Source organism: Hyperoodon ampullatus (assembly GCF_949752795.1).
Source record: "Hyperoodon ampullatus genome assembly, chromosome: 2".
NCBI classification, from domain to species: Eukaryota; Metazoa; Chordata; class Mammalia; order Artiodactyla; family Ziphiidae; genus Hyperoodon; species Hyperoodon ampullatus.
The window spans coordinates 175,906,811-175,928,070 of record NC_136915.1 but is presented as its reverse complement, the minus strand read 5'-3'; the positions used below and the strand labels follow the sequence as shown (position 1 = coordinate 175,928,070).

Here is a 21,260-nt window from a genome sequence, read left to right as displayed (position 1 = left end):
TCATTACCTAGAAATTTTGGACTGTCAAAGTTCTTGAAAATATAACCTCTAGATAAATAAAGTGCTGGGGGACTTCCCTGGTGGCACAGTGGCTGAGACTCCATGCTCCCAATGCAGGGGGCCCGGGTTTGATCCCTGGTCAAGGAACTAGATCCCACATGCATGCCGCAACCAAGAGTTTGCGTGCCACACCTAAGGAGCCTGCTTGCTGCAACTAAGACCTGGTGCAACCAAATAAACAAATATTAAAATAAATAAATAAATAAAGGGCTAACTATAATTCTGTTGAGTTCACAACCATGACAGAGAATCCCATAAACATAGAAACAGCACATTCAACAGCTCCCCATGCAACCTCAGGAAATAATAAGCCATCTGGAAGCCACAGCCAATATGAAATGCCTATATAAGGTCTACCATGTAGCACAGCTGATAACCATGATATGGAGTATGAATATTCTAGAAACCCAAGGGAGGCAGCAGCAAAGGATGTATCAGACCAGAGGGTAAGGAGGAGGGGGGTGGCTGAGCTTACTGTGCTTGCTCAGAAACCTAGTGCAGTAACACAAAAGGAATGCTGCCATGATGGATGGGTGGTTACTTTTAAAGGTATAGCCAGACGGAAGGAGTAAACTCTCTCCCCTCAAAACTCATAAGAAAAACACCTGCTCCCATCGGAAAGTTTGAGCAATTGCCGTAAGAAGTGGGGATCCAATGGAAGTAAGACACCTGATTTAAAATAGACATTCCATAAAGCAAAAGCATCAGTATACTATGCAGTAGGCTGCTCAAGGATAAAGTATTCTGTGCCCTCAAACTTCACCTTTTTTTTTCTTGCTCTTCCTTCTCTATCTTGTGGGATGCAACATACGTTGAAAAGAGATGACAACACCTATTCAGGAGCTTGACAAACTCTACCATGGCATCCTCTTTAGACATGTTTCCCAGGGCTGCCCATTCTCTCCTGTAAAGAATAACAAGAAAAGTTACTTCCTCTTCTTAATAGAATGAGAATTTGATTTAATTTAAACCTAAATATGAACAAGTCTCAATTATAACTAAAATGAAGAATGATTCTACTATAAACAAAAGGTTCAAAACTTCAACAAGCATGTACTGATTTACTAAATTAGATATGCCACATACAAACCAAACTTACTGTCGTAAACCACAGTTTAACTGCACTGCTAATAATTTCCATACCAGTAAAAGGTATCAAAGTTTTACTTTTCTTATATCATAGGTTAGCCTTAACTGAATAAAATAATTAATATATTCTTTCTTGTCACAACTCTGTATGTCCCAATAAGGGAATCATTTACTATACTGTAAATGGCTTTTTAAATATTATTTAGGAAGAATCAAATGAAGCTGTACTTGTCGTATGTTCATAAACAGATGAGTAAACTTCTTGCACAATATTTAGCCATAAACATCTCCGAGCCAAAAACAGATAAACGTCTGAAGACTCCAAAAGCTGCAAGCAAAAATGTTTGTTTAGTTCTTATTCTAAAGCTAACGAGCCAGTATTTACATCTTAATCAATTTACTTTGTACCCTTTTCAACATTACTCTCGTTAAATTCATTATACAATAAAATACCGTTACCTCCTGTCATTGCCCAACACATCAAAGAATCCAACCTCAGGACAAGTGTCTGGATTATATGGACCCATAAGAACCTGCTTAGGCAGTGCCACAAGCTTCAGTTTTTCTTCATAAGTTGGATGAAATGCTTTGCCATCTTTTTCTTTAAGAAAAATAAATACAAAGAAAACAATTAGCACTGGCAAAATACATAATTTTCAGCATCATATGTTGAAATTTTGCTGTAAGGTATATCACAAATTGCCTGTGATATATATAAACACCACTATAGGGAGACTTTAATTTCAAGTACTAAATTTTAATAGTCAAAGCCAAGATAGAAACACTTTATGCTGAATTAACTTTTTTAAAATAAAGCTTAAGTACTGATATTTATGTTAAAACTACTACAAAGAGTAAATCAACTACAGTTAAATTAAAAAAAAAAAAGCCGCTACTAAAGAAAAAGCAATCTGTCAAGCTACAGTAAGGACACACATATTAGTGTACCACTTGACATATTTTACAAATGTTAAAAATGTGGGCTTCCCTGGTGGCGCAGTGGTTGAGAGTCCGCCTGCCGATGCAGGGGACCCGGGTTCGTGCCCCGGTCCGGGAAGATCCCACATGCCGCGGAGCGGCTGGGCCCGTGAGCCATGGCCGCTGAGCCTGCGCATCCGGAGCCTGTGCCCCGCAACGGGAGAGGCCACAGCAGTGAGAGGCCCGCATACCACAAAAAAAAAAAAAAAAAAAAAAAAAAGGAAAAAAAATGTTAAGCAATCATTTCTTAAAGTAGTTTAAAAAATAATTTTGTATCAAACACTTTTAACATAAGAGAGAATTACATATACTTTGAAAGGGTATATTCAAAAAGTATCCATTCGGGGCTTCCCTGGTGGCGCAGTGGTTGAGAGTCCGCCTGCCGATGCAGGGGACACGGGTTCGTGCCCCGGTCCAGGAAGATCCCACATGCCGTGGAGTGGCTAGGCCCGTGAGCTATGGCCGCTGAGCCTGCGCATCCGGAGCCTGTGCTCCGCAACAGGAGAGGCCACACAGTGAGAGGCCCACGTACCGCAAAAAAAAAAAAAAAAAAAGTATCCATCCCACTGAGGCACTATGATGTGGTAGAAAGGGATTTGGAATCAGACAGACTAGGTTTAGATCTCATCTCAGACACTTCCTAGCTGTAGGACCATTTAACCTCTTAGTCTGTTTACCAATAAAGTGAAAAGTCCTGATACTTCAGAGGTAACAGGATAGTATTAATGGTAATAACTGTTAGATCCTTTTACTTCCTTCGTATTATGGCTGGCTCTGGCAGATTTCCAATGGGCAATTACGAGAGAAGCCAATTTGACCTGTAGAGACTTAACTACCACCAACAACATTCCAAAGTAGTATGAAACTGGGTAAATGGGAAGTCCTTATAGAATAGTTCTACTTCTTTGATAAATGGTAGGATTAATTACTGGTTGATTCTAATGATAATAAGAGATTACCAAATTTCAAAACAAAAAAGGAGGTAGAAAGTAGTATATATTGCCTACAGATTTTATCCATGTACACAGAGGTCACCAAAAGAAAATCACTGATGATGAGAGAAGAATATGGTTTAGAGGATATAAACAGGAAACTCAGAGGAGAAGAAAACACCAGAAGTTGCCAATAAGCATGCCAAGATACTCAATTTCACTAGTCAAGGAAATGGAAAGTGAAACCATTAGATACTACGACGCTTTCTGCCATCAGATAGGTTAAAAAAAGTTAAGTAACATCAAGAGATGGTAAGAACAGGACAAACAGGTACCCATTCTCATACACTAATGTTGAAAGTATAAACTGTTACAGTTATCTTGGAAGGAAATTTGGCAATATATTCCAAATTTATAAATGTAGATGCCCTATGGTCCAATAATTCCAATTCTCATCATCTACCCTTGATAAGCACTCCCAAATACACATAAGGAGGTAGATATAGGGATATTCTTGCAGCACTCTTTTCTTGTTACTGTAACCAAATTAAAAGTTCATCAGTAAGGGAACAGCTAAATAATGTGTCATATTCAGCCTGTGGTATAAATGAAGCACATAAAGGGAACACTGTTAAATGAAAAAAGCAAGCTGCACAAAACTACGTACAATCATAGCACAAAATATATATCCTCAATTCTAAGTACTTCTGCACCCACACTTTAACATCTCTAAAATCAGATTCGCTTTTACAATCTATTGTATTTTACAGTTATAATTGGCAGTTTTTCTTTCTTAAATTACATAATAGTAAGTCTTAGAACTGATGAAATACATCATGTCAACATATATTCTATAGGTACATTTATATGAATGTAAATGCAAAGAAAAATATCTAGAAGGAGTCACACTAAAAAGATAAGAATGAGAAAGTGGGAGGGGGCTAAGATCAGGAGTGACGATCAGAAAATTGAAAACTGGAAACATTTTATAGTTCTTTTTTTTTTCTTTAGGCCACACTGTGCGGCATATGGGATCTCAGCTCCTGGACCAGGGATCAAACCCGTGTCCTCTGCACTGGGAGTGTGGAGTGTTAACCCCTGGACCGCCAGGTAAGTCCCAAAACTAGAAACATTTTAATCTTTCAAAGGAAAATATGTGGAAGAACAAACTAAACTGTTAAGAGGTACTGCCTCTGGGGAAGTGATTGCCAAAACTGTGGGTGGGAACTGAAGAGAATTACACATACGCACTTCTATCTGCATTTTTTTCAACAAGAACAAACTCATGTAATATTTGGAAAAAAGACAAAACTGTGACTCTGACCTTAACTTATGTAATAAAAATGAAAACAACTCAGAAACCTGTGGACCTGCCATCTGTCTTTGCTACTGAGCAAACACTATCACTAAACAATTAGCACGAAGAGTAGGAACTTCCTCTAAAGCTTTTAGAACAGGATTATCCATAGGTCTATACTTACCAACTAAAAGGCAATCTTCATTTTAAAATCTAACTCTTAGAAGTCTATTTCAATCAATGATGGAAATTATAAGCCCTTTTTTACATTCATTCATTCAACTTAATAAATATTTATTGAGCCCTTGTACGCAAATCATTGTGCTAGACACGAGGATTCATTGCCCTCCTGGAGTTTACAAACTACTGAGCTCAATTAAAAATGTATAGCTTGGGGCTTCCCTGGTGGCGCAGTGGTTGAGAATCTGCCTGCCAATGCAGGGGACACAGGTTCGAGCCCTGCTCTGGGAAGATCCCACATGCCGCGGAGCAACTGGCCCCGTGAGCCACAAATACTGAGCCTGCGTGTCTGGAGCCTGTGCTCCACAACGAGACGCCGCGATAGTGAGAGGCCTGCGCACCGCGATGAGGAGTGGCCCCCACTTGCCGCAACTAGAGAAAGCCCTCACACAGAAACGAAGAGCCAACACAGCCATAAATAAATAAATAAATAAATTATTTAAAAAAAAAAAAAAATGTATAGCTTGGCAATACAGTATATAATTGTGTTTAGGTGCATATTTCAGGTGTATATATATACTGCAAACAAATTATTAAAAATTATATTGAGATAAAGGAACGATTATTTTAGAGTTAAGGAAAAAATAAATTATGTCAGAGAGGTAATATGACTTGTTACAACTCTTTAGGTTGGGCCAGTAGTTACGTTTAATTCCAACATATTATTTAATCAAAATAAAGCAGAACAGATGAGAGCTTACAAAACCAAAATACATCTTTACATTATTTTTCATGTAAAAACCAACAAGCCTAGGGACTTCCCTGGTGGCGCAGTGGTTAAGAAGCCGCCTGCCAATGCAGGGGAGACGGATTTGAGCCCTGGTCCAGGAAGATCCCACATGCTGCAGAGCAACTAAGCCCGTGTGCCACAACTACTGAGCCTGTGCTCTAGAGCTTGTGAGCCACAACTACTGAGCCCGTGTGCCACAACTACTGAAGCTCACGTGCCTAGAGCCCGTGCTCCACAACAAGAGAAGCCACAGCAATGAGAAGCCCTCGCACTGCAACAAAGAGTAGCCCCTGCTAGACACAACTAGAGAAAGCCTGTGTGCGGCAATGAAGACCCATCGCAGCCAAAAATAAATAAATAAATAAGTTAATTTTAAAAAATAAATAAAAAATGAAACCCAACAAGCCTAAAAGAGGTGCTCCTTATTTCATTCACTTCCCAATGAATCTTTTCTAAATACAGCCTTGAACAATTATCTTAGCAAGAAACACGGTGTTATACCTGTTCACTGCTGCATTATTTAAAATTTAAAATATATTTATTCAACAATAACGCAATGCTTATAGTAATCCACTGAATAGATTATACAGCTATTAAAATAACAATATAAGGGCTATATAGCATTTCAGAGAATATATTTATGATGTATTAATTTAAATAATTAGAATAAAAAATTAGATACTAGGTTTATAACTATGTAAAAATAGGTGATTACACATACAGATTTTTCTTTTTAAAAATTACAGTTAAGATTTTTCTTACAAAATTAGCTTACCAGAACTCTTTATTCTAAGATGTTAGGGTGCTAAAAAATGTGAAACAATAGTGGCAACTTTCTACCAAAAAGCCTTTCTCCAATTTTAAAGATGCCCATAAGCTTCCTTTACCATCTACCTTAATTTTGTACATATTAATCACCAAAAGTTTTCTTATGCTAATTTCTTATGCTAAGTTTCTCAGAGAAAACTGAGATGCAGGGGACACGGGTTTGTGCCCCCGTCCGGAAGGATCCCACGTGCCGCGGAGCGGCTGGGTCCGTGAGCCATGGACGCTGAGCCTGCACGTCCGGGGCCTGTGCTCCACAACGGGAGAGGCCACAACAGTGAGACACCTATGTACCGCAAAAAAAAAAAAAAAAAAAAAGTCTAAATTCTATGAAAGTAGTTGCTTTGACCCAAATAAAGATAAAATCAGATGGAAACTTTATTCACTAGAAGACCAAACACTTTTCTGAGTAGTCATGTAATACAGCAGTTTTCAAACATACACACACAAGAATTCTTATTTGCTTTAGGAAGATGTTCTGAAGCTAACGGGTATGAAAAAATATTTTAAAAATATGACTACTATAAAGTTATTCTAATGGAGGGAGGGTCCATTTCTTATGAGGTGATAAATTTGCTCCTTTATTTCAAACTAGAATCGGGGACCATGGGAGAGGGTGAGTCAACAAGGAAACTACCCGTTATTCAGCAAGGTGTTAGTCTAACCTTGACCCTAAAAGGTGACTCATCAACAGAGGGAGGGGGGTTTTAGGATTTTTGGATGTCATTTTTTTTTTTAAGATTTTATTTATTTATTTATTTATTAATATGTCATCTTATTTATTTATTTATTTATTTAGCCTATGTTGGGTCTTCGTTTCTGTGCATGGGCTTTCTCTGGTTGCGGCAAATGGGGGCCACTCTTCATCGCGGTGCGTGGGCCTCTCATTATCGCAGCCTCTCTTGTTGTGGAGCACAGGCTCCAGACGCGCAGGCTCAGTAGTTGTGGCTCACGGGCCTAGTTGCTCCGTGGCATTTGGGATCTTCCCTGACCAGGGCTCGAACCCGTGTCCCCTGCATTGGCAGGCAGATTCTCAACCACTGCGCCACCAGGGAAGCCCTGGATGTCATTTTAACATCTGCCCTTTTATGCCTGACGGAATTAATTTTTCAAAAGGGGAGTATGTTTTTAAGTATAAGTTTCTGTCAAGCACTCACATAAATTTGTTCACCACCATGAACGCCAGCACTAAGCACACGCTTTGTTAACTGGCACTCACCACACCAAAACCACACCCAACAAATCTCTCTAAAGAAGAAACTGACTGTACAAGTCAAGTTCTGTGAAAATGAGCACAACAGTACATCCAATCTTGTGAATTTTACTGGCCTTTCCATAGAATCTTTTATGTATTTGCTAGTTTTAAGACTTGCTCTATAATCCTTCCTTTAATACGTATTACTGAATCTTCAAATTATTCATCATTATTCTAGCTGGGAACTAAATCTGTCTTAAAAACACACACACACACACACAAACCAAAGAAAAGGAAACACACCAAAATGTTAATACTAATAATTATTTCTGAAAGATTGGATTACAGATTTTTTCTTTATTCATTTTTTATTTCCTCAGATTTCCAATGTGCATATGTACTTTTATATCAAATACACATATGCTTTTTTTCTTTTTTAACAAATGTTTTTAAAAAGTCAAGGCAACTTATCCTTAAGCCTTTGGGATGAGATTAACAGATCAATTATTCTCTCCTGAGGAATATACAAAACCCAGAAGGATATACTAAGAATCCCAACCACCTTTAGTACAGGACAGCCCACATCATGTTGACACTCTAAACTTCAACGAAAGCAGAAAATGAAAACCCTTCACGATCAATATCATTCGGCAGACTATTATAGTATCACAAAAAAGTTACTTCTCTCCTACTCTTCAGATGGCTCTAGTTCACACACCACAAAGGTGTGTTTTGTTTAGTTTTTCTGCGTTAGAAGAGAATAATTTTCTCCTAAATTATTTCTTTTTTAAAAAATATATTTTATTTATTATTATTATTGTTTTTAAACTGGGCCTTGTTTCACGACTTGTGGGATCTTAGTTCCTTGACCGGGGATCGAACCCAGGCCCTGGCAGTGAAAGCACCAAGTCCCAACCACTGAACGGCCAGGGAATTCCCTCTCCTAAAATTATTTCTGGTTCCAAGGGCATTAAACATAGTTAGCAGGAAAGAAGTTATAACTACCATAACGGCAATAGACAGAAAAGCCTTGCTGAAACTCAAAGATCTTTAGCCAAGACCATATACCCAAAGGAAAGCTCTTTCAGTCCTGCCGGTAAGGAAGAGAGGCATCAACCTCGGTCCCTGCACTTACAGAGTTAATCAGTACAAAGTCATTAAATTCAATCAATTTGGAAAAGCGCTTTCCATGACAACCTAAAAGACAAATGTAAATTATGCTGGAAAGAAGGGGCAGAGCTATTCTTCAGGTGCAAGTGTGTGAAAACACAGCAGTGAGAAGCAGGAAATGACCACCTCTACTACCTGGAGGAGCGTGAGGACAAAGCTAGTCGTTTTCAATCAAATGGACTAAAAGGGATCACTTGTTGGCATCTGTTCAGTAACAATTATATTAAAAAGTTTATTTTCTATAAAATTGAAGACCAAAAGTCAGGTTAAAAATCTATTTTACCTAAAGGAGACAGACTAAAGCAGGGATTGGCAAACTAGACCAACTCTGCCCACAGTTGTTTTTTAAGGCCTGTGAGCTAAGAATGGTTTTTATCTTTTTTAAGAATTGTCAAACAACAACAAGCAGAAATAGATGAACAAAAAACAAAGAATATGAACACAGACCATATACGGTCCTTAATGCCTAAAATATTTACTATCTGCCCCTTTACTGAAAATGTTTACTGACCCTGGACTAAAGGAAGAAATAAATGCAAAAGCCAAATGATTTATAAATATTTTAAAAATTCGAATATAATTAAAAGGATTGAAAACATAAAATTCAACTTCCCGTTAAACATGGTGAATTGAACACACACAATTACACCTGATCCTCAGTGAAACCCCACTAAAAGGAAAAAGGAAGCCAATTCAGAGAACCCTGGAAAGGCTCAGGAATTGAAGGTACCAGGTTCTTTAAAAGCTGAAGTCTAGATAAAAACAGGGGCTTTGGTTTAAAAACTATCTAGGGACCTCCCTGGCAGTTCAGTGGTTAAGACTCCATGCTTCTAATGCAGGGGGCTCGGATTCATTCCTGGTTGGGGAACTAAGATCCCACATGCCTTGGGGCGTGGCCAAGAAGTAAAACAAACAAATAAATAAATAAACACACACATATATATATGTATATAAATAAAAACTATCTAAAAAGCAGGTACCCCTACCTCCCATTTTGTTTGGCAACCCCAAGCAGGCAGATGGCTACCTTGCCCCTACTTAGCAGAGGTCTGGATGTGTATCCTAGAGAACATGAATCACAGATACTCCAGGTAGGAGAACACCAGCCTGAGCGTGAACTGCAGGACTAAAGAGAAACGAAATGAAAGTTACGCTAGTAAATGGTAAACAACTTCCACCCACCCTCCCTTCTGCCTAGTGCCTAAATGCTGGCCAACTAGATTCATACACTCCAGGCAGGAGACAGGAATATTTTCATGAAAAACTGGCCCAAAATAAAAGACCTACACATACTAGTTTGAAAGATACTGATGTCGAGGGTTCCCCAATGAAACTTCTGCCTCATTACCTACAATAAAAGCTTGTACTCAAGGTTACAATTGGCTCTCCAGTGCCTCACCCTTTAACAAGAATGAATACCCAAGGATCACCGGACATTTGAGAAAGCTCCCAACATGGGGAAAAAAAAAGGCTGAAAGAAATTTCCAACAGGAAAAAACAAAGTCTAAAAGAAAATACGGAATTCCAGGAGAAGGAATTCCAACACAACAGAGAGGTGAAGGTAATTTTCAGGATGACAGTGGGCAGAGACTCAGAAGGTAGAAAGCTAAGACTGAATCAAAAATTTAAGGATATCTAGGAGAGATGTCTCTTAAAAAAAAGAGTTTACCTGAGGACAGAGAAAAAAATGATAATTACCTCTAACTACACAAAAGACAAAGAGTTTGCATAGGAACCAAAATATAATCAAAGTGCATGATCTGTCTCAGGTATGAATAAAACAAACAGAAACAACTGACACTGATTTAATCACAAATGTGATATTATAAAATTAAGAGTTTGAGAAGGAGGAAGAGAGAGGCATACATGTATGTTACTTTTTTCTTTTTCTTTTCTTTTTTTTTTTAAATTAAAGAAGCAGGGACATCCCTAGTGGTCCAGACTCCACATTCCCAATGCAGGGAGCCTGGGTTTGATCCCTGGTCAGGGAACTAGATCCCTCGTGCCACAACTAAGACCTGGTGCTGCCAAATAAATATTTAAATAATAATAATAATAATAAATTAATTAATTAAAAGAAGCAGGAAAATGGAGACAAATACCAGAAGAAATAGTTAAAATAATGGAAAGTGGTTGCCTTGGGGGAGAAGGTCTTGGAGATGGGAAAAAAGAGAGATGGGGTTAGCTATTTTTCCTTATAAATTTTATAGTACAACTTGACCTTTTAAATTGCCTTGGTTTTCACTTTGATAAAAAGGTAAAAGGAGTAAACTCATATGCTCAATTTCAGTAATCAGCTCTTAAGACATTATAACATGTGGTAGGTATAGTAATACCACCCCCCCCCCCAAAGAGATCCACATCTAATCCTCAGAATCTACATCCCAGTGAATATGTTAGGTTACATGAAAAAGGGGAATTAAGATTGCAGCTGACCTTATCCTGGACTACCCACGTGGGCCCAAAGTAATCACAAGAGTCCTTATAAATGGAGGGAGAGCAAGAAGAGTCAGACGGAGATTTGAAGGTGTTATGTTGCTAGATTTGAAGATGGAGGAAGGGGCCACAAGCCAAAGCATGCAGCTGGCCTCCCGAAGCTGGAAAAGGCAACAGATTCTCCCCTAGAGCCTCCAGAAGGAACAGAGCTCTGCTGACACCTGGATTCTAACCCCGTGAGACCCATTTTGAGCTTCTAACCTCCAGAACTATAAAACAGTATGTGTTGCTTTAAGTCACTAAATTTGTGGTAACACATTTTCTCAATAAAGAGAGAAATGGCTTCTAGATTACATTTCTATTAAATTCATAAGTATCTAACTTTACGGTTCTAGTAAGACAGCATAAATAATTTGATAATAGCATTATAATCACAGTTACCAAGCCCAAAGCTCTGAAAGATTACCCTTCCATCTGAAATTAATTAAACAAAAAGTTATTAGTCTCACATGTCAACTGTCAGAGTAAGTTTACTGAGAAATATTTTTCTCTTCTCTCTGGAGGTTAAGATAGAGGAAGGTAACAAATTATTTCAATGTTCCTTCTAGCCTTTATTTGATGAAATGAAAGCCAATAAAATCTATGGGTTGGAAAGGATATTAAAGATAGACGACTGAAATGCACAACCAAAGTTCAAATCCTCTCTACATAACCACTTGCTCTACAATAATTTGTTACTGGACACACTATATAAAAAGATGTAGGGCTTCCCTGGTGGCGCAGTGGTTGAGAGTCCGCCTGCCGATGCAGGGGACACGGGTTCGTGCCCCGGTCTGGGAGGATCCCACATGCCGCGGAGCGGCTGGGCCCGTGAGCCATGGCCACTGAGCCTGTGCTCCGGAGCCTGTGCTCCGCAAGGGGAGAGGCCACAACAGTGAGAGGCCCGCCTAACCGCAAAAAAAAAAAAAAAAAAAAAAAAAAAAAAAAAAAAAAAAAAAAAAAAAAAAAAAAAAAGATGTATATTGTAACATCAATAATCTAAAATGTGAGGGAGGGAGAAGTGAAAGAATAGAGTTACTGTATGCTATGGAAGTTATCAGCTTAACCTATATTTTTATACTACAGTATGGTATTTTATAGTATAACTATATTATATAAGCCTCACAGTAACAACGAAGAAAAAACCTGAAGTAGATACATAAAAGATTAAGATAAAGAAATCAAAGCATACCCACCTAGTTACTGCTAACGTATGCTTGAACACTTCCTGGTGATGGGAATTCATTGTCTCAAACAGCCTATTCCATGTTTGGATAGCTGTGACTTTTATTTTAGCTCTTTATTCTGAGTAGATCTGTCTCAATTTTATCCACAGGGTCTATTTCTAGTCCTTGGCATTAAATAAAACACATCTAACAGATCAGACCTCAAAAAAAGCCACAAAATACTGTACATCATATTTGCCCTGAGTTCTCTATTCTTTAGGCTAAATATTCCCAGCTTATTCACTCATACATACCTCCTAAAGACCCAGCTCTGCTATTTACTAAGTATATAACACAGACACAGATAACCTTTCTTAGCCTCAGTTTTGCCATCAATAAAATGGAGATAATAACTTCTCACATTTCTTGTGAGGGTTAGAAATAATGTGTTCCAAAGTCTTGATACAGTGCCTGAGTAGAGCAGACACTCACTAAACAGCAGCTATTACGATAATGATGGCAGGGATTCGAATTCCCACACTATACAAGTTGCTCTCTTCTGAATGAGCTCCATTTTGTCTTCAACCCTGAAGAATGATGCCTCAAACTGAAAGCAGTATCCAGGGATTGTCTGAACTGTGTGGAAGATAGCAGGACCACCTCCCCCTTCTCTCATGCCAGATACAGAATTTCCCCCAAAGCAGCCTAAGCTCAAATCTGTTTTCTTTCATGGCCCTATCACTGTTGCCTGGCAGAGAATACACTTTGAATAAAATCCATCTTTTAGAAATATTAATATTAAAACCACATCTCGTCCATGTTCAATTGAGAAAAAAACTGACTGATACATTCTTATACTACTTATAAGAAAGTATAATAAATGCAGTATTTCTGAGTTAATGAGTATGAAACTCTGGAAACTGTCTAGCATGTACAAAGTGCTTAATAAAAGTTGATCTTCCCCCCCATTAATTCAACACACTCTCTAATAAATTCTTGGTAATCTCTCCTCTTCAACAACATAAGCAGTCACAGAATACCAATTGCTAGGTACTGTGCTAAGAGTTTATATACATATATATATATATATATATACACACACATATATATATATACATACACAATTCTTATAATTCTTACAACAATTTGAGTAAAGGAAGGCAGATTTTAAACAACTGAGTGGCAAAACTAGGAAAAAGTACCCCAGGTAGTGTTCACTCCAGAACTCAACTTCCTTAAATACTGAGCCAGAGTAGCTCTCGTTTTAGCTAACTGATAAAAGTAAACATTACCTCCTTCTGGTTGTTGGTTACCAAAGTGTACTCACTTTGTAAAAATTCATCAAGCACCATTTATGACTTGTGTACTTTTCTGCATGTGCAGTAAATAAAAGGGAGGCCTCAGGCAAATGTTAAAATCAGTTACACTAAAATATACACATATACAAAATATATACAAAAAATACACATATACAAACACATATATAAACATATCCTTGAATCCAGTATCAAAGGAAAATTTTAGTTCAGCTCAAATCTAATATGAAATAGCAAATAAAAAAAGCAGATGTTTAAAAGGCATTACTATTCTTGGCGGCTATCATTTTCTTTCTTATAAGTGTCTCTTAGGTCTATTACATCCTCCTACGCTATACATGTATACCTAAAGATAAAGAAAATAAAGAAAGAAGGGAAAAATAAACTCAACATTTAATAGATATTCAATAGTAACAATTAAACTTGAAATTATCTGAAGCTAGTCCACGTAAGTCCAGGAGGCACACACTAATTATTATGTTACCAAAGAATAAATTACAGTTGTACAGTATTTTAAAACATTAATGGAGCCATTTATAAAAGTTCTTGGAGATGCATATGTTTCAAGAGGACAGAAGGAAATGGAACTATTCAGTGTGTCCATATGATTGCTGCTCTGCTATCAGCAACGTAACGCAGTGTCACCGACAGCAACGCTAGTGGAAATGCATTAACAATTCCACAGAGAAACTGAGTCCTAGACTTAAGTTCCTCCAAATTCAACTACAGCTTCCTTTCACATATCGCAACCTCAAAAACTTATCACTCCCCTCACACACACACACCCTAGATCTGTCTACTGAAATAACGACCAATCCAGTAGCAATGAGCGTCCACTGCTAACACCCAGATTACGGCTCTTCAAATGCCGCTTCCCACTACAGGAACCATGTCTCTTTGGAGAAATGGCTGATTCCTATGGAGGCAGGAAATGTATAAGATGAATCTGGAACATCTCATCATACCAGATACCAAGGAAGCTATAAAAGACTACTAGTCATGTCAAAGGAACTTAGGAGCCAATCTTAAGAGGCCACCACTTGCTAAAGATCGTACAATTTGAGCATCAATAATAAGAGCCTAAGTAAAAAAAAAAAAAAAAAAAAGGTTTACATGCATGAGTATACAACATTTTGAAAACTGTCACCTTTTGAGGCTGCTAAGGGAAACAACTCATTATTTTGAAACCTAATAATGGGAAAGAAGCATTTATCTTTTCTTTCTTATTTAAGCTGTACCCCAAACCAAATAGCATGTGAGGAAAAGTATTACAGTGAAGGAAAGACAATTAGAATATTACCATTTTTCAATTGTTAATGAATCACACATCCATTTTCAATTTACCAAGAGTAAAACACAATCATTATGTTGGCTAAATGCAGGCCTCTCAAAAGGTCTAATAATGTATTAGTAGCAACGAGATTTAGCATTTATCAATATTTTTGATGGGCACATTTACTTCAGTCCTTTGGAGGGGATTTTTTCATAACAACCAAAATTGGAAACCGGGTAACACTGTTATGTGGGAACTTAGAGCAGATGATTCTCCCCCACTTTACCTTTCCAGATCTCTAAAGAGATTCTCGATCAAGTGACCATGAGCAGAAAAACAATCTCTTTCCATTAGCTCTTAATATTTTCAAGCAAATATATTAAAGAAGTTCTAAAATGTGATAAGGCAACAAGGTAGGTAGTTTTGAATATTTTCCTAGGAACACCATCAAAAAGCAAGGCTCCTATTTGCTTTTCATCTCCTATAGCAGGAAGAACTGCCTTTGGAATCCGACAGACCCAGGACCCGCTCTGCCTCTTACTACTGATAACTAACGGGCCTACAGGGCAAGTTTCTCAACTAAGAAACCAGGATAACACCCCCACTGAAGGGCTTGTAGAGGATTAAACAAAACAGTATATATACAGCTCTCAAAATAGTACCTGATATTTAGTGACCATCTGCTCAATAACTGGTGGCAATTATCACTCTGGAATTTTAAATTAATGCAACCATCTACCAGCTTAATGGAGTGAGGCAACAAAGTATTAGAGAAGGAAAAACTCACCCCCAAGAACTCTAAAAACCAAAACACAGCTCCCCGGGTTAACTCTATCCAATAAGTATAAAGGCTACAATAAAGCCAGCTGATTCATTCCTTAACCCAAAGAGATAAGAAAACCAGCTTAACCTTCCTAAAGTAGAACTGGGCAACTTTGCTCCTCCTTTTAAAAACCTTCAATGGTTCTTCACTGTCTGCTGTCAAAAAGGCTATTTACAATAGCATTCCAGTCCTTCCACGGATATGACACCAACTTACCTTCCCAGCTCTCTCCATCAAACTACAGTACCTACTTCCTATTTGCCATTTCCCCGACACACGTGCCTTGCCCTTTCATGGCTCTTGGCCTTCCCCCTTCCTTCTCTGGAATGGCATTTGCTCTCTGGATCCTCCACACTGTATTGCAGTTGCCACCGGGTCTTTAACTCCTCTTTTGGACTCTAAGTTCCATAATAGCAAAAGGGAATATACTATTCATTTACAGTGGTAACCTTATATAAAACTTGATCCATAATAAGGATTCAACAATGTCTGGAGCTTAGATGGCAGAATGCTAACTTACATTTTCCAGTATTTTCATCTATTATTTTACTTTTACCTTCAAAAACTAAGAGGGTTAGGTAATTGACACAACGGGTTCAGTCACTGGCCTGTGATCACTGTGACAGGGACAGAATGAGAAACAGGGCTCCTAATTCCCAATCCAAGTTATTTTCAATGGAAAAAGATAGCCATGCTTTCAAGATTCGTATTTATTCCACAGCAAAAGATAAAGTGTAATGTTATTTCTAATTCATGTGAGATACAAAACCACAAAACAGTGATTTATTAAAGTCCTTGCAAGACTGATAAAAATGCCAAGTATTATGCTGGAAAAATTCACACATTAAAACAAAGGCAGCCAACACTTGACTCACCCTACCTTCCATAATTCTTCTGTTTTTAGATCCTTCCCCCCCACCCCAACTCAGGAACCTCATATACTAATAGCTTCTTCATTGCTAACATGTAATGATCCATGCAGAAAGGGAGCTTTTGATTGCTAGACTGTTATTTCTCCTTTTAAGTACTTGGATATTGCTTTGAGAGCTTAACTTAGGAACTGAGTAAATCATAAGTAACAATGTAGCTTTTTTCTTTAAGGTGACTGACAACTAGGTCCCAAATGACAGGTTCCCCTAGGAGTCCTACCACTCAACAAACATGTTAAAATGTTAGGTTTAGAGCACTAAACCTTAAATCTGAGATGTCAAATTTCATTTAATCCAGCCATATAATATCTCTGTATATAAACAAACTGAGTCTGGAAGAGAAAAATTAATTGTCTAGGAGTACATGGTAAATAGAATCCAGAGGGATTCCCTGGAGGTCCAGTGGTTAGGACCTGGCGCTTTCACTGCCGTGGCCCGGGTTCAATCCCTGGTCGGGGAACTGGGATCACGCAGGCTGCGCGGCACAGCCCCAAAAAAAGAATCCAGAGCTTCCTGACTCCCAAGCAATGCTAAGTTTACTGCACATTAAGAGTGTTTTAATCTTTCAAAGAAGACATTACTTCCATTTTCAAATAAGACAGGCTCAGAAGATAAAATTATCCATTTATTTTTTTGTTAGTTATATGACGAAAGTTAGAAGTTCATTCTTTTCTATTCTTACACGTTATTCTGCTATAATATACTTTAATCTTATTGTACACCGGAAAAGTAAGTTCCAAGAATAAAAATTTTAAGTAAAATGTAGTTATATGAATTGTACAGAAACCACCATATTTTTACGTAAGTGGTAGTATATCATCACCTCAGGAAACTCTAAATTCAAGCCAGTGACCTAAGGGTCAAGTGATCCAAAACCCATTAGCCATTACCAATTCCCCAAGCTGGCACGGAGAGCTGAACTCACCGTGCAATGACGATGAATATTTCAAGGGTAAACTTTTCAATAAAAAATGCAATGAAGGGGAATGACCAAATATTCTGGAAATTTTATAAAAGACTTTCATTAGTTTGCACAGAGTCATTTTCAGAGAAAACAAATAACTTTCAAATGTATCACTACTTTCAACGACTCAACTTCAGCTAGTAAAATATGTACTCCAAAAGGTACTCCCTCTGGGAAAAGTGTCATAAATATGCTGTTCTGGAATGTAAACGGAAACTAGCAACCACGTCTAAAGTTTCATTTGCCGATGTTTCTCCTTGCTCAACTACCCCACAAGATCTAAGCATCTCTTCTCATCAGTTTTTCCCACTGACAAGGTCATGTGACTGGTACCACCACCATCTGACTACGTGAATCACCCAATTAAAAAAACCCACACACCACAATCTAGCTCTAGGACAAGATGTATTACAATTAATTCTGTGAGAAGTACAGAGGGTACTTTTAGGCCTTAATCTGAGAATTCACTCTTGGACATTGCTTATAAGGTAAAATTTTAACCATCTAGAAGTTACTAGTTACACAGTGAGCATCCCTTCTCTTCAGAGTTTGACAAGCCAAGGGGGATTAATACTTTACTTCTTTCTCTCTGCCACCTCAATACTGCCAGATGATCAAGTCCTAGGCTCTCCAGAATGAATGGAAACTATATGTATGAAACCCATGGAAAGATTTCTTTCACTGTGGAAAAAGGGCAAAAATCGGTGGTTCTGACGTGCCAAGCCATAATGAAACAGGAAAAGGAATGCGACAGTTAAAAAAAAAAAAATCCCAGAACGGGAACCTCTGGGAAAGAGAGAGAGGGCTCATTCTTCCACCCAGTCTCCTGGAAAACCGAGAAGCTAAATCAGGTAAGATGCCCCGGTAACCTCAGGGAGGCGGGACCCGGACTGCTAAACCAAGGTTCCAGGCCCCTACGGGTGGGACCTAGTGGCCAAGCGGGTAGTGACAAACTTCGGGTAACCCCAAGGACAGAGCCCAGCTCCGGTCACCGCGGTCCCGCACGGGTGGGTGAGGACGAGACGGGTCCAGTCTCCCCGGGGCCGGGCAGAGGCGGCGGGGGTGGGGCCTGCTCGGCTCACCTTTGAAGAAGCGCAGCGCCAGGCCATACAGTTCCTCCAGGCCGAAGCCCCAGCGCTGCTCCAGCCGCCGCGCCTCCTCCGCCGCGCCCCCAGCCGCCGCCTCCCCGGGCTCCGGCTGTTCCCCTGCGGCGCCCGGGCCCCGGCCGGACCCGGGAGGCGAGGGCGGCGGCAGCGGCGGCGGCAGCAGCGGGGCGCCCTCCGCGCCGGGCCGCTCCTCGGGGTCCGGGCTTAGCGTGAGCCCGTCGACGGACACCTCGAGTCGCTCTGCGTTCAGCACCGCCGCCATCTCCGCCTGCTGCGCCTCCTCGGCGGGGACAGGCGGCGGCCACGTATCGACTTCCTGCTGACCTCTGACCTCCGCCTACCGACACCGGAACTTCCGCCGCCGAGTAGAATCTAGCGCTCCCGAGCATGGTGCCCTGCCCCCCATCCCCCATCCGTCGGTCGGCCCCCCCCTCTGCCACCACTTGCCCCGACCCCTAGCCCCGCGGGTCCCGAGCGCCCCGCGCCCACCTTCACCCGGTCCCCCTCCGGCCCTCTTTCCTCCCGGAGGGAGGGTACTACGGCCCAGCGGCCCCCGCCCCGCCGTTCTTTCCTGCGGCTCGCGGTGTCCGGCAGGGGAGGGGTCGGGCGGGGTCAGAGGGACTCCGAGTAAGGTCTGTGACGGGAGGGTGACTGCTGGTGAGCGCCCTACCCCTCCGGTCAGACCCTCCGCATTTGTAGAGAGTTGTATGGTTGGCAGAACTCTGGCAATTCTAAGGAAATGCCGAGCAAATGCCTTTTTTTTTTTAAGAAGAAACTGAGGCTGCAGAGAAATTCCGTGGCTTCTGAGACTGTCGTGGAAAGGCACATCCTGGTTTTTTTGGGAACTGAAGCTCCTACTATTTGTGGGGCCCTCATTAAGTAAAAAACACAAAAATTACGAGCAGAGAGGTAGGAAAGTGAATATATATTTAGAATGAGAAAGAACTCACAAGTGACATTTTGAAAAGTTAACAAAACTCACAAACATCACACAGATAACCATAAAATTTTTATTAACTGCCTGACACACTTCTACAGGGCGTCCAAAAATCCAGAAGATAATTATTTTATTTATTTTTTAAAGATTGAAAAAGCTCTTGACAACATTATGTATATTTATCTGTGTTCCTAGACTTTATGGGCAACATTTATAATAATTTTCCCCACACTTTTTGGCTGTATACTTTTTTTTTTTTTTTTTTTTTTTTTGTGGTATGCGGGCCTCTCACTGTTGTGGCCTCTCCCGTTGCGGAGCACAGGCTCCGGATGCGCAGGCTCAGCAGCCATGGCTCACGGGCCCAGCCGCTCCGCGGCATATGGGATCCTCCCAGACCGGGGCACGAACCCGTATCCCCTGCATCGGCAGGCGGACTCTCAACCACTGCGCCACCAGGGAGGCCCGGCTGTATACTTTTGATCAGCTTTTCCTATGATAATTATTTTGTAATGTTTTCTATAAGGAAAATAGAAAAAATCAGTCTTTAGCATGGTGATCCTTTCTTTTTTTATTATTAATTGCTTATAAATGTTAGCTTCACAACTTATTACTGAATTACTGTGTATTTTTTTAGGGTTATTGTCAAATTTGGGAAGACGTGTCAAATTTCTCTCACCTATGAGCTATAATATTTCAGGACTGTCTGGCTGCTTCAATGGCAATTTTTTGCCTGGTTTTTACTGGATCTCCAGCGATTTTCAGAACAAGATTTATCTGCTATGTTAAGACAGAATCTCACCCATTAAGATGAACAAAACATGTGACTTTACATAAAGACTCACTACAGTACAACTGCAAGTTTGTGTCCCACAAATGCAAGAATTCTAATATATTCCATTCGATTCCATAGAAACAAAAATAAGTATGGTGCACTTATAATTGTATATATGACATTACTTAGATTCCTGATGAGTGAAAACCTCCATTTTAGGTTAGGCATTGAGAGATTTGATCCCCTACTTAGAGTCGGAAGGATTTTTTACTTCTGACAGTCGGAAGGATTTTCTATGGGCTAGTTTCTCCTTTTCTTTCAAATCTTGTTTCTCCTCTGCTGCCCATGCCATTACATTCCTGTGCCAGGCATCATAGAGTTCTTTTGCCCTCTAGTCCTGCACCTCTGTGACATGGTGCTGGCTGAGCTGGCATAATGAGCCGTAGGTGTATTCCAGAAAGCCATTCCTACACCCACAGTGAGTAATAATTTAACAGTAGCTGGAAATGACTGAAAACCATAAATGCACGCCAGTAAACCCAAATGAAATGTATCCCTAATTCAATCATTGTTCCCTTAGCCAGGTCTCAAAAAAGCCAGTGGCCATTCCTGCACCACTTAATGCAGAAGAGAAGTGATGGAAGTCTGAATACAATGTGACAGTGGTCTTAAATATCTTACTTTAGAAACTTTTACAGAAACATTTGATCTGGTAAATATATTGCCAGGGCCTCTCCAAGGGCCTTGGAAGTGGCCTGTGCAAGTGAGGGGCCCTGAAGCTTAAGCTTCATTGATCTATGGTAAACCCACATCTCGAAACAGACTCTAGTACTCTAAGCCCAGTGATTTTTTTTCACTTAGCTTGGATCTTTAGATTTAACTTTAATTACTTTATTTTTTTAAATGTTTTGTTTTGTTTTATATTTTTGGCTGTGTTGGGTCTTCGTTGCTGCGTGCAGGCTTTCTCTAGCTGCAGCGAGTGG

The 21,260-nt window shown here is 39.7% G+C and overlaps 1 protein-coding gene across 1 annotated transcript in view; it reads right to left on the bottom strand.

Moving 5' to 3' along the window:
- Nucleotides 1-18,841, bottom strand: part of ACBD3 (acyl-CoA binding domain containing 3) — a 33,252-nt gene extending 14,411 nt beyond the window's left edge. Inside the window, exons 1-3 of the mRNA XM_079697313.1 lie at nt 18,545-18,841; nt 1,609-1,750; nt 824-964 (exon numbers count right to left, since the gene is read on the bottom strand). Coding sequence (XP_079553439.1) covers nt 824-964; nt 1,609-1,750; nt 18,545-18,830 — 569 coding nt within the window. The 5' untranslated portion in view covers nt 18,831-18,841. The remainder of the gene's footprint in view (nt 1-823; nt 965-1,608; nt 1,751-18,544) is intronic.
- Nucleotides 18,842-21,260: the final 2,419 nt, after the last annotated feature.